A 13,984-nucleotide genomic window follows, 5' to 3' on the forward strand; every position below is an offset into this window, starting at 1 on the left:
CCATACCTGTGGTTTCACAAGCCCTTAACTTTAGCTCCTGTCTCCTCTCTCTCATTCAACCCACATATTCAATCCGTCACTAAATCCTGTTGGACCCACCTTGCCAACATCGCTAAAGTCCGCCCTTTTCTCTCCATCCAAATTGCTACCATGTCAGTACAAACACTCCTGGATTACTGTATCAGTCTCCTTGTTGACCTCCCAGCCTCCTGCCTCTCCCCAGTCCAGTCCATATTTCACTCTGCTGCCCAGATCATTTTTCTACAAAAACTTTCAGGACATTTCACCCCACTCCTCTGAAAACTCCAGTAGTTGCCCATCCACTTTGCAACAAACAGAACCTCCTTTCCATTGGCTTTAAAACACTCAATCACTTTGCCCAGTCCTACCTCACCTTGATACTACAACTCAGCTCGCACCCCTCGCTCCTCTGGGGCTAACCTCACTTTGCCTCTATCTAGCCTACCTCGCCACTGACCCCTCACCCACATCCTGCCTTTGGCCCGGAATGCCCTCCCTCCTCAAATGTGACAGTTATTCTCCCCCCACTTCAAAGCCTTTATTGAAGGTCCATCTCCTCCGAGAGACTTTCCCTGACTAAGCCCCCCTTTCCTCTTCTCCCACTCCCTTCTGCCTCACCCTGACTTGCTCCCTTTGTTCTTCCCCCTTCTCAGCCCCTTACATACGTATCTGTAAATCTTTTTTTATATTAATGCCCGTCTCCCCACTCTAGACTGTTAGCTCATTGTGGGCAGGGAATGTGTCTGTTTATTGTTGTAGCGCACTCTCCCAAGTGCTTAGCACAGTGCCCTGGATGCAGCAAGGGCTCAATAAATATGGCTGACTGAATGAATAAATGAACCTCCGCCTCTCCCCACCCAGGTCTATCCCGATGGGTACCCAGAGGTGGTGATCCAACGTCTCGGGAGCATCATCCGCTTTGTGACATCACAGGACGTGGAGAAGTGGAATGTGACCTCCGTGGAAATGCTTGACTCTCTGCTGAGACCCCAGGAGGAGGGAGCTGTGATTAATTCATCGGTCAGTACCGTCACCGGCTCCTGGCCGCATGACCTCCTGACCTCCCTTGTGGTCTGTCCTCTACTGCTCCCCTTCAACATGGCCTTCCCTGTACTAGGGTGGTCTGCTCCCCCTCAGTCTTCTTTGGGGACCCTCCAATCTGATTCCTTTGGTTGGACGTGCCAGCCCCGGGGCACAGACCCTGAGTTCTCTGGGGTCTTGCTGACCTCAGGGCACAGACACTGCGTTTTCCAGGGGCCTTGAGGAGCCCCTGGGCACCGATCCTGGTTCTCTGGGGCATTGCTGAGCCCCTGGGCACACAGCCTGGGTTCTCTGGGGCCTGGCTGAGCCCTTGGCATGGAGCCTTGGTTCTCTGGAGACTCACTGAGGCCCTGGGCATGGAGCCTGGGTTTTCTGAGGCCAGCAGGTCACTGATCCCCCGCTCCTGCAGGTCACCGCAACAGTCATCAAGCGTTTTATGCTTGGCGGGAATCCCCTCAATGCCTCTGTCCTGAACACCCTGGGTTCCAAGTATGTGTGCCTGCTGTCCGAGGCCCAGCTGGACACCATCCAGCCCCAGGACCTCCGGTGAGTGCGTCTGGGCTGGGCTGCCGGCCAACGGACTCCCTGGGATTGGTGGCCTTCCACGTGACATCGCTGGCCAGGGATGGGGCAGGATTGGGCGGGACCTTAGACCAGTGGCTCCCCTTCCCATCCCTGTTCCACCTGGTTCTCCTCCCAAAAGGTCATGGAGCACATGCGATGTCAGCTTAGCTAGCTTCTGACCCAATTGCTCTTCCCTGGGGCCGTCAGCACCCCCATCTCGTACCTTTCTCCACTCTGACCGTGTCGGGGAAGGAAATGGGGTGCCAACATCCCAGGGCACATCTCCCTGCCAGTTTGTCCCGGGCTGGTTTTGGTCGGCAGCTTGAGGTGGGCAGCCCAGGTTGGCCACGGGAACTGGCAGCGAGGGCAGCCTCCGTCCCTCCCTCCCCCCTCTCAGGATGGTGGCTCAGCTGAACCTGTCAGCGTGCTCCGAGCTGCAGAAGAGCGTCCTGTACCGCAAGGCCAAGCTCGCGTTCCAGGATGAGAAGCCACAGCAAAACTTTTATCGCCTGATCCAGCCCTACCTGGGTGAGGGTGGGGCCAGCCAACTGCCCTTCTCTGTCCACCCCCCTACTCCCTGGAACCCTGGACAGCGGGGTTCCAAGGGTGGTTATTTCACCGGAGGGCAGGGTGTGCCAAGATCGGTCACGTTATGTGGAATGTCACTGGGGGTGGGGCTTTTCAGAGCTAGTGACGGCATGTGATGTCACTGGGGCTGGGGCTACCAAGGGCTAGTGTTGTCGACGGGGGCAAAACTTGCCAGGGTCAGTGATGACTTAGGTGATGTCCCCAAGGGCAGGATCTTCCAATGGCTTGTGTGATGTCACTGGGGGAAGCCTATCAGCAGTCAATGATGTCAGCGTGGGGTGGGGCTCTCGAAGGGGATGGCCCGAATGATGTCACTGTCCCCAAGCTGGATTCCTATTGCTCCTTCGCAGCGACCCCAAGGTGCCCCGCCTCACCTCCCCACCCTTCTAGGCCACCGGGAGACCTAGCACGTTTCCCCAAGGTCATCCCTTTTGCTAGAGGGAAAGTACCCAGTACTTCCTTCAGCCTCGGGCCTGGGGGCAGGCAGGTCGGTGGTGGCAGAAGGGGCCCTGGAAACTCTCAGGGGATGGGAGTGGGTGGATGCCATGGCCCCATCGCCAGCCCAAGCCAGAGCCCTTTTCTGATCCCTATGTACTGAGCTGGGCTGGGGCTAGGCTGAGCTGGGCAGGGCTGGGTTGGGACTGGAGCTGGGGTGGTGGTGTGTGGGTGGGGGGTGCCGTTTTCCAGGTGCAGGAGGATTGTGGTCCTCGCTGGGGCTAAGGAGTCTGGGGCTTCAATTCCTCTCCCAGGGGGGGCATCTCTGGAGGACCTCAGGTGGCTGAGCCACAAGGACCTCAACATGGACATGGCAACATTCCTCACTCTGCAGGAAAGCGCTGTCCTCGTGAGTGTGGTGGGGGTCCTGGGGTCTGGGTGTGCCAGAGATCCTTGTGGCATCAAGGGCTCCCGGTTCTCAGCCGAGCCCAGGCGGGGGTCACGAAGGGGATGGGAAGGGGGTCAGGGTCTCCACAGGGCCTCACTCCTCTCTCCGGATTACTTCCTTGAGCCCAGGGTGTGGGCTCTGGGGTGGTGCAGGAGCGGGGCTGGCTGGGACACGGGGCATGTAGGCATGATGGGCGTGGGAGAAGGTGGGCGAGGTTGGCGGGCATAGGACATGGGTGGGAAGGGAATGCGGAGTATGGTCAGAGCCAGGACAGATGCTGCAGGTCAAGGAACATCTTTGCTGCCTCTGACCTAGCTCCCTTTCCCATGTGCCCCATCCTGTGCTCCCCATTCTGTGCTCCCCATCGCTGCCTTTGTCCTCTGCCCCCATCCTATAATCCCCTTCCTGTACTCCCCTTCACGCTCCTTGTCCTGAGCTTTCTTCCTGAACCCCATTTCACACTCCCAAATCTGTGCTCCCCCTTCTGTGCTCCCCTTCCCATGCTCCTCCCCCTGTGCTCTCCTTCTTGTGTTCCCCAATCCATGATCCCCCTTCTGTGCTCCCCATCTCCCATTCCTCCCCCTGTTCTTTCCTTCCTGCACTCCCCTTCCTGGATCCCTATCCCCTGGTCTCCCCCCCATGCCTCCCACCCCATGGCCCTGATCCTGAGCTCCCCATCCCACGATCCCTGACCTGGACACCTCATCCCATACTCCCCATCCTGTTCACCCTGCTCGGTGCCCCCGTTCCTGTGTGCTCCCCCTTCCTTGCTCCCCATGCTGTACATCCCATCCCGTGCTCCCCATCGCACGCTCTGCTCCCCTGTCCCCCATGCCCCAGGAGCTGACCCCATTGGAGGTCCGTGATTTACTGGGAGAAAACGTCAAGGAGCTGAAAGACCACAGAAGGATTCCGGTCATCAGCCACTGGATCAGGAGGCAGACGGCAGCCGCTCTGGAAGTCCTCGGCATCGGCTATATCGGAGGGAAGCCCAGTGGCTATATCGTCATCCCGCAGATTGGCAGGAGTGAGGCTGGTGGCCGCGGGCTCCCCCGGGCATCTTGTGGGTTGGGGGGCAGGGGAAGCTGAAGGGTCAGGCAGTGCCCATCTGGCACCCATGCCCATTCCCTGCTACAAAGACAGTGATTGCACTGATCTGAGATCAATTAATTAACCCATCAATGGAATTTACTGAGCGCCTGCTGAGAGCAAAGCTCTGTACTGAGCTCCTGAGGGAGCACAACAGACCTAAGAACCACGCTCCCGGTCCTCAAGGAGCTTGCAGTTTGATGGAAAAGGATTATTTATAAATTATGGAAGCAGGCAGAAGGACATAGGTAGAATCCAGGGGCATCGGAATAATCCCAGGGTCAGTCCAGGGCCCCGGCCCCTTCCTACCCCAGGGTCCGTGACCCACTGTGGTCCTCCACGGTCTGCCCAGGGAGCCGGGGTAATGGTCTGCCATCATTCGCTTGAGGATTTCAGAAGGTGGGACCTGGCTTCCCACCCCCGGAGTCCCTTCCCCTCTTTGGAGATGAAGCCTGGCTGGACAGAGGTTAGGGATGGATGCGCTGGGCAGCTTGGGACAAGGGAAACCTGGCTGGGCCCGTGGAATATGGGGTGACCCGGGAACTAATGGGTACCAGCTGAGCCCCCGGGGAGCCAGTCCAGGTAGGCAGGAGACGCGAGCCCGAGTAGCCCTCTCCTATCTGCAGCATGGGCTCTCTGCTCTGTTTCGCAGTGTCCTCGCTCGATCCCTCCGCCAGCGCTGCAGCCCAGCTCCACTCCCCATCGATCACCCTGCTCCTGCTGAGCTTCTGGCTGCTTTCCCATCTTGCCTGAGCCCCCGATGGCCATCGCAGGCCCCACGGTGGGTCCGTGGCTCAGCTGGCAGTCACGTTCCAGGGGCCGGGAGCTTCTGAGGCCAGGGGTGGGATTGTGCCCAGGCTTTATTTATTCTTTGGGTTTGGTCTGGGGATTCCTTAGGATCCACCTGAAGACGGGAACCCTTCCGCGCTCACAGAATCCTCCTTTTCCTGGTGGCAGGGACACAGTGGTCATGGTGAATAAATGGGGTCGGTCATGAGACTGTTGTGTTTGGTTTCCCGGTGTGTCAAAGGCCAAGGAGGGATGAGGTGGTCTCTGCACCTCCGGTCACGGACCCCACTGAAGCTCTGCCCTTCCCTCATCACCGTGAGGTTGGGGAAGGAGGGGGGTAGGCAGCTGCATGGGGTCTGAGGAGGTTAGGAGGGGCAGCCCCAGTCCCCTCAGATTCCCACCCCTGTTGTCCCATACTCCCACATCTGAGTCGCAAATCAATCAATTGAGTACTGACTATGTGCCAAGGCTGTACTAAGCACTTGGGAAAGGACGGGGCAACAGAACACACTTCTTGTCCTGAGGGGCAGCAGGTGTACAAAAAATTATGATGTCATCCCTCTGGTCTCAGCATTGGCTGGGCAGAGTGGATACAGCCCCCATCCCCACCATCCCACGGCCTTTGCCCCAACTCTGTCCTCAAGGGACAAAGCCACAGGGGTTGGGGACTTTCTGATATCTGAGGGTCATCCCCTTCTGCTGGACACGCTTAGGTGGCTGTTTCACCCGCCGTCCATCTGGGTCTGGCCGCGGGGCCGGAGGAGACTGGGTGGAGCCAAGAAAAGCCCCAGAACTCCTGCCAGCTGCGGTCACTCCCCGGACCCCACCCATGCCACCATTCGATGCCACTGTGGTCCGGCAGCGAGCCCCACAGCCACCTCCAGTTAGTCACATTTACTGGGGTCGGGGGCTGATGTCCGGCCGGCCATGAGGGGGAAGCCCCCAACACCCGGCCCAGCTTCTGCTTTCCAGGCTGTCAGGTAACCAAAAAAGCAGAGCCTGAAGAGAGAGCTTGGAGAGCACAGGGAACTGGGAACCTGGATCTGCCCCTGCCTGCTGCCTGCCTCACTTTCCTCATCTAAGAAATGGGGAGAAGATGCCTGCTCCCTCTTCAGATTGTGCGGGGCTGGTCGGACAGGGACTGAGGCCGATCTGATCGTTTTGGACCTAGCCTGGTGCTCGGCACAGAGTAAGTGTTTAATAAATACGGTCATAATTATAACTAGTAAGCACAGTCAGTGCCCTGGCCGGCCCTGTGGGCTCCCCTTTCCAGCCAAGTTTGTGTTTCCTAGTGACAATAGCCTGGTCTTCCCCACCCCATGCCGCTATGGGTGGGCACCAAGGTGGGGGGGCAGGAGAGGACATGACAGAGGCGGGGCCCAGTGGTAGACTCCAGATGGTGACAGGTGCAGCCCAACCTCTGTCCTCCCCAAGGTCCCTTGGCCTTGTTCCACCCAGCCCCGGGGCACAGCCGAGGGCAACTGGTGCCCTCGCTCCTCCTCCAACCTCCAAAAAAAGCTGGAAGGCTGGAACCCTGGGTCCCATTAGCCTGCCTGGCCAGTTTCCCTTTCCACAGCCCCACCAGACTTTGGGAGTAGGGGGGAGCTTGGACCTGTTTCACAGAGGAGAAACCGAGGTGCCAGCAGCTGGACTGTGGTCAAGGTCAGCACCCACTCTCTTTGCTGTCCCCCCAACCTTGGAGGGTGCAGGGGAGAGATGGGTAGAGCAGGATTTCTCCTCTGGCTGGGCCCATCCTGTCCAGCACCTCGTGCTGGCCTGCCCACAGAGAGGCCCCGGGCTGGGGTTGGGGGGTGGGGGGCTCCCTGTCTGGTCGAGGAGGCAGAGGGCTGGGGTTAGGGCACAGGCAGTTTGGCTTGATTTGCACTCACCAGGAGCAGCCTAGCTCAACTTAAGCCTGCGGGGAGGGAGTAGAAGGGTGAGGAGCTGTGGAAACAGGAGGGGTTGGGGGAAAAGGGCAGGGAACAGGGAATTCTATCCTTGTTGGGGCATCTCCATAGCTCCCAATCACAGGTGACCTTACTGTGACCGCAGGTTCTGGGTCCAGAGTCAGCTGGGCCCTACCTAGGGCCCAAAACCCATACCGCCACCCATGTCAGGCTTCTCTTGCCGGCTCGGGGTGTTGGGGAAAAAATAAGCCCAGAGCAGGCGAGGCACCGGTTGGAGGTCACACAGCGACGTGTTGCGGGGCAGGGCCGGCTCGGACCATCCCCCCGCAGTGAGGCAATCCCCTGGATCATCCTGCCCGGCTGGACGCGGGTAGGAAACATTCCACGCATGTTTGGGGAGAGCAGGTGTTGCCCAGAGCCAGGCTGTGCTTGGCCTCCGCCACCGCCTCCCTCCCGGCCTACTCCCTGCCCAACCGCCCACTGGGCTGGCCACCCCACTTGCCTGGCCTGCACCTTGTCCGGCCGTGCCCAGGTGGGCCTGATGGCCAGGCTGGCAGTCATAGTGGAGTTGGGGGGTGGGGTAAGAGTGTGGGTGTGGAGAGAGGAGTCTGGTGGGCCCAGCTTCCCCGAGGGCCTCTCCACTGGGAGAGGAAACCCGGGGCAGTGGCCTGAGGGCTGTTGTTGCAGCTGCAGTGGAAACTGGAGACAAGGCAGCAGGGGCTCCCGCTTCTGATCCCTGAGCAGCGCCCGGCGTCTGGGTGGCGTTTGATCTGGGGTGGAGCGGCTGGAGGGGAGGAAGCGCTGGCCCAGAGCATCAGAGGAGCGGCCACAGCCAGAAGACCATGGGCAGCAGGACAGGAGGCAGGACGGGCAGGCGGCTGGCTCCATTTCCTGCACGAGGGAGCGGAAGGACGTTAGGGCCAGCCAGGCCCCTCCCCGGGGGATGCGGCCCCCACCGGCCCGATCAGCTCCAAGTGGATGTGTCCCAGGGGCGTGGGGTGGGTGGGGGCGGGAGCCGGGTTGGGCGAGAGTGGGCCGGAGCGGAGGCCGAGCCCAAGCCGGTCCGGGGCCACCTGGTCCCACTGCTGCAGTCGGAACCTCTCCACGGGTGGTCCCGGGCCTTCTGCAGGTCGGCCACATTGGGCCCCAGCAGGGCAACCACCAGGGCGACGCTGGCATTCTGCCGACCGGCACAGGAGTGGGTGAGACCCCCCCCCCGCCCCCAGCCCGTTCTTGAACACCTCCCCTCCCGCCTAGGTTATACTCCATCCCAATTCAGGCCAACACCTTCCACCTCACCAGTCCTTCCCTGGGCTGGTGGCTGGGGGGATGGAGGGGAAAGGAGTCAGGAAGTCCCCCCCGCATCTCTGACCTAAACTTCGCCCATGGCTGTTCAGACCGGTTCCCTGGCTCCATTTCTCAGCTGACAGAGCCCAGTGTTCCCGCCCCCACCAGCCTGTCCCCTTCTTGGGTCTGTGGCCCCACCTCCAGCTGCTTGGGGTTCAGGGTCAGGAAGGTGCTGATGACCACGGACACCTTGGCCTGGATCAGGTTCTTCAGGTCTGCCAGACGGAGTCCCTGTGAGTCAGGAGGAAAGCAGCCTTCACCCCCCGGACTGGAGCCACCAGCCAGAGAAACGGGAGCAGCCGCGGCAGGACTGGGGCCTGTAGGAGTAGGGGCCCAGGGAAGTGAGAACTGGTGGGTTTTAGTGGTATTTCTGGGTCAGGTGGGTTTGGGGGTGGGAGGAGCTGGTGGTATTGGGAGGGAGAGGGGCGTGGGGAGATAATAGTAGTGATGGTATTTGTTAAAAATGGTGGTATTTTTTAAGCGCTTACTATGTGCAAAGCACTGTTCTAAGCGCTGGGGGTTACAAGGCGATCAGGTTGTCCCACGTGGGGCTCACAGTTTTAATCCCCATTTTACAGATGAGGTAACTGAGGCACAGAGAAGTTAAGTGACTTGCCCAAAGTCACACAGCTGGCAAGCGGCGGAGCCGGGATTCGAACCCATGAACTCTGCCTCCCAAGCCCGGGCTCTTTCCACTGTACCACGCTTACTATGTGCCAAGCATTGGGGCTGGCCTTCCCTGACTATCCTCTCACCTCCCTTCCAAGTAGCCTTGACTGTGGGGCCTTCTCCCTTTAAGCACTCTGATATTGACTCTTCCTGACCCCACAGCACTTATGTACACAACCAGCCGTCATTGATTTTATTATTACTACTACTACTAAAAATAACAACGATAATAGTACTTTGTAAGCGCTTACTATTTGCCAAGCACTATCCTAAGCACTGGGGTAGATATAAATTAACCCTGTCCCACATGGGGCTCACACTCTTAATCCCCATTTTACAGATGAGGCAACTGAGGCCCAGAAAAGTTAAATGACTTGCCCAGGTTAACACAGCAGACAGGTGGCCAAGCCAGGATTAGAACCCAGGTCCTTCTGACTCCTAGGATCACGCCCTATCCTCTAAGCCACCTTCTCTACTGTTTACTGTTTTACTTTCTCTCTCCCCCATACAATGTAAACTCTCCCAAGTACTTAGTACAGCGCTCTGCACACAATAAGTGTTCAATACATACCACTGATGATGATGGTGATTGATGGTTTGATTGGGCTGGGTGGGAGTGGAGGGAATGGAGTGGTGGGGCTTGGTGGGGAGGGGTGGAGTCGGGGAGTGGAAGCATAGGACTGGTTGGTGCACTGTCCCTCTACACTGCAAACTCATTACGGCAGGCAACGTGTTTGCTAATTCTGTTGCATCGTACTTTCCCGAGCGCTTAGTACAGTGCTCCGCGCACAGAAAGTGCTCAATACTATTGATTGACTGACTGGACTGGGGGAGGGGGAGGCTTGGCAAAGAGGGGCGGGGGCAGACAGGGCTGGGTGACATCAGGAGATGGGCTGGGGAAGGAGTGGGCAGGGAGGGGACAGGGTCAGACAGGGCTAGGTGAGGTCAGGAGATGTCACCGGACCCTACCTAGGAAAGGCCGAATCCAGGTACAGCGGGAGCCGGGAGCCCCTTGGGAGGCGGGGGTGGCGGTAGCCATAATAATGTTGGTATTTGTTAAGCGCTCACTATGTGCCGAGCACTGTTCTAAGCGCTGGGTAGATACAAGGTGATCAGGTTGCCCCACCTGGGGCTCACAGTTCTAATCCCCATTTTCCAGATGAGGTAACTGAGACCCAGAGAAGTGAAGTGGAGAAGCAGCGTGGCTCAGTGGAAAGAGCATGGGCTTTGGAGTCAGGACTCATGAGTTCGAATCCCAGCTCTGCCACTTGTCGGCTGTGTGACTGTGGGCAAGTCACTTAACTTCTCTGTGCCTCAGTTCCCTCATCTGTAAAATGGGGATTAAGACTGTGAGCCCCACGTGGGACAACCTGATTCCCCTATGTCTACCCCAGCGCTTAGAACAGTGCTCGGCACATAGTAAGCGCTTAACAAATACCAACATTATTATTATTATTAAGTGACTCGCCCACAGTCACACAGCTGACCAGTGGCAGAGCCAGGATCTCCGACTCCTAAGGCCGTGCTCTTTCCACGGAGCCACGCTGCTTCTCTATGGCCACGTAGCCATGGCGAACAGCTCGTCCTTCAGGGACCCCGGGCACCGACTCGGGTCCAACTCCCCCACCTGCCTAGAGGACGGAGCCCTCGGGGTCTAAGCGGACAGGGCCGGGGGTGGAGGGGGAGTGCAGGAGGTGGGGCCCAGACCTGTCCGCAGGTCCCCTCCCCACCACAGGGAGCTAAGTCGGCAGGTCTCTCTGATGGGGGTGAATTCCCCATCCCTGGGGAGGTCACCTCAGCCATGCCCCTGTCTCCCTGCTGGCCCGTCCCGTTAGGAGGCAGGGGAACCAGAGCAGGGGTGCACTGGGCGGGGTCTCCCCTCACCGCGGGGCCTCCACAGACAGGGTCCGGACCTGCTCTGGGTGCAGCTGGCACAGCACCGCGTGCCCCTACCTCTGCCAGCCGGCCTCCCGTCAGACTTCCATCCGCCGCCTGGAACTGGGAGACGATGGCCTGCGGATGACGGGGGGCCGACTGGGGTCCCCCAGAGGACCCGGCCGGTTTCCGGGAGCGTGGGCCCTGTGGGCGGCTGAAATTCGTTCCTTCATTCAATAGTAATAATGTTGGTATTTGTTAAGCGCTTACTATGTGCAGAGCACTGTTCTAAGCGCTGGGGGAGATACAGGGGAATGAGATTGTCCCAAGTGAGGCTCACAGTCTTCATCCCCATTTTACAGATGAGGGAACTGAGGCACAGAGAAGTGAAGCGACTTGCCCACAGTCACACAGCTGACGAGTGGAATTCGAACCCATGACCTCTGACTCCCAAGCCCGGGCTCTTTCCACTGAGCCACGCTGCTTCTCTGTAATAGTTTTTATTGAGCACTTACTATGTGCAGAGCACCGTACTAAGCGCTTGGAATGGACAATTCAGCAACAGAGACGATCCCTGCCCAGGGATGGGTTCACAGTCTAATAGGGGGAGACAGACAGCAAAGCAAAACAGAACAAAACAACAAGACAACATTATCATGATAAATAGAATCAAGGGGATGAACATTTCATTAACAGAATAAATAGGGTAATAAATAATATATTCAAGTGAGGACAGTGCTGAGGGGAAGGGGAGGCTTAGTACAGTGCCAAGCGCTTAGTACAGTGCTCTGCACATAGTAAGCGCTCAATAAATACTATTGAATGAATGAATGAATGGGAGGGGGAGCAGAGGGGAAGGGGGCTCAGCTGAGGGGAGGTGAAGGGGGAAAGGGGAGGAGCAGAGGGTGGCGGGGGAGCAGAGGGAGAAGGGGGGAGCTCAGTCTGGGAAGGCCTTTTGGAGAAGGTGAGCTCTCAAGACTCTGAAGAGGGGAAGAGAGTTCGTTTAGCATACATACAACAGTGCGTCTGAAATGGTGGTGGAGGGGCACCAGGAGGGTGGAGACCCTGACTGCCAGCGGGGCAGTGGGATTTGGTCTACTTCTCTCTACTTGCTGTCTCATTCACCCCTCACATCCAATCCATCACCAACACCTGCCGGTCTCACCTTCACGATATCGCCAAGATCCGCCCTTTCCTCTCCAACCAAACTGCTACCGTGCTGGTATAAGCTCTCATAACGACTGGATTATTGTGTCAGCCTTCTCTCTGATCTCCCTTCCTCCTGTCTCTCTCTACTCCAGTCTATTCTTCATTCCACAGCCCGGATCATCTTCCTACAGAAACGCTCTGGGCATGTCAACCCCTCTTGCCTATCAACCTTTGCACGAAGCGAAAACTCCTCACTCTTGGCTTCAAAGCTCTCCATCACCTTGCCCCCTCCTACCTCACCTCCCTTCTCTCTTTCTAATGCCCACCCCGTACACTCTGCTCCTCTACCGCTTACCTCCTCACTGTCCCCCGTTCATGCCTATTCTGCTGTCGGCCCCTGGCCCACGTCCTACCTCTGTCCTGGAATGCCCTCCCTCCTCATATCCGCCAAACTAACTCCCTTCCCCTCTTCAAAGTCCTACTGAGAGCTCACCTCCTCCAAGAAGCCTTCCCAGACTGAGCCCCCTTTCCCTCTGCTGCTCCTCCCCCTTCCCCCTTCCCCTCTCAGCACTGTGCTCATTTGTATATATTATTTATTACCTTATTTATTTTGTTAGTGAGGTGTACATCTCCTTGATTCTATTAATCTTGATGATGTTGTCTTGTTTTTGTTTTGTTCTGTTTTGCTTTGCTGTCTGTCTCCCCCATTTTGGACAGTGAGCCAGTCTTTGGGCAGGGATTGTCTCTATCTGTTGCTGAATTGTACATTTCAAGCATTTAGTACAGTGCTCTGCACACAGTAAGCGCTCAATAAGTACTATTGAATGAATGACCGTTGTGTGAACTTGGGCCAGTCACTTCACTTCTCTGGGCCTCAGTTCCTTCATCTGTAAAATGGGACTTGAGCCTGTGAGCCCCACATGGGACAGGGATTGTTTACTGTTATGTTGTACTCTCCCAAACTCTGAGTACAGTGCTCCACACACGGTAAGCACTCAATGAATATTACTGATTGACTGACTGTCTCTATCCTCCTCCCCGCTTTGCCCTTTTTGCTTGTATCCACCCCAGCGCTTAGTACAGGTGCCTGGCACACAGTAATCGCTTAACCAATACCACAGTTATTATTATTAAGTGCACACATTAATGATTAATATCATCAATGATTGATTGATATTTAAGACCTGCCGGTTTCACCTCTACAATATCGCCAAGATCCGCCCTTTCCTCTCCACCCAAACGGCTACCTTACTATTACGGGCTCTCGTTATATCCCGGCTAGACTACTGTGTCAGCCTTCTCTCTGACCTCCCTTCCTCCTCTCTCGCCCCGCTCCGGTCTATTCTTCACTCCGCTGCCCAGCTCATCTTCCTGCAGAAACGATCTGGGCATGTCACTCCCCTTCTTAAACAACTCCAGTGGTTGCCCATCGACCTCCGCTCCAAACAAAAACTCCTCACTCTAGGCTTCAAGGCTCTCCATCACCTTGCCCCTTCCTACCTCTCCTCCCTTCTCTCTTTCTACCGCCCACCCCGCACGCTCCGCTCCTCCGCCGCCCACCTCCTCACCGTCCCTCGGTCTCGCCTATCCCGCCGTCGACCCCTGGGTCACGTCCTCCCGCGGTCCCGGAACGCCCTCCCTCCTCCCCTCCGCCAAACTGATTCTCTTTCCCTCTTCAAAACCCTACTTAAAAATCACCTCCTCCAAGAGGCGTTCCCAGACTGAGCTCCTCTTCCCCCTCTACTCCCTCTGCCATCCCCCCTTTACCTCTCCGCAGCTAAAGCCTCATTTTCCCCTTTTCCCTCTGCTCCTCCACCTCTCCCTTCCCATCCCCACAGCACTGCACTTGTCCGCTCAACTGTATATATTTCCGTTACCCTATTTATTTTGTTAATGAATTGTACATCGCCTCGATTCTATTTAGTTGCCATTGTTTTTACGAGATGTTCTTCCCCTTGACGCTGTTTAGTGCCATTGTTCTTGTCTGTCCGTCTCCCCCGATTAGACTGTAAGCCCGTCAAACGGCAGGGACTGTCTCTATCTGTTGCCGACTTGTTCATTC

At 57.3% G+C, this 13,984-nt stretch overlaps 1 protein-coding gene across 1 annotated transcript in view; it reads left to right on the forward strand.

Moving 5' to 3' along the window:
* MSLN (mesothelin) overlaps positions 1–5,185 on the forward strand; it is a 51,327-nt gene extending 46,142 nt beyond the window's left edge. The window contains exons 16-21 of the mRNA XM_029083319.2: positions 883–1,041; positions 1,472–1,608; positions 2,024–2,154; positions 2,964–3,058; positions 3,938–4,124; positions 4,839–5,185. Of these exons, the coding sequence (XP_028939152.1) occupies positions 883–1,041; positions 1,472–1,608; positions 2,024–2,154; positions 2,964–3,058; positions 3,938–4,124; positions 4,839–4,939 (810 nt within the window). The 3' untranslated portion in view covers positions 4,940–5,185. The remainder of the gene's footprint in view (positions 1–882; positions 1,042–1,471; positions 1,609–2,023; positions 2,155–2,963; positions 3,059–3,937; positions 4,125–4,838) is intronic.
* Positions 5,186–13,984: the final 8,799 nt, after the last annotated feature.

This window comes from Ornithorhynchus anatinus, chromosome 2, assembly GCF_004115215.2.
Source record: "Ornithorhynchus anatinus isolate Pmale09 chromosome 2, mOrnAna1.pri.v4, whole genome shotgun sequence".
NCBI lineage: Eukaryota > Metazoa > Chordata > Mammalia > Monotremata > Ornithorhynchidae > Ornithorhynchus > Ornithorhynchus anatinus.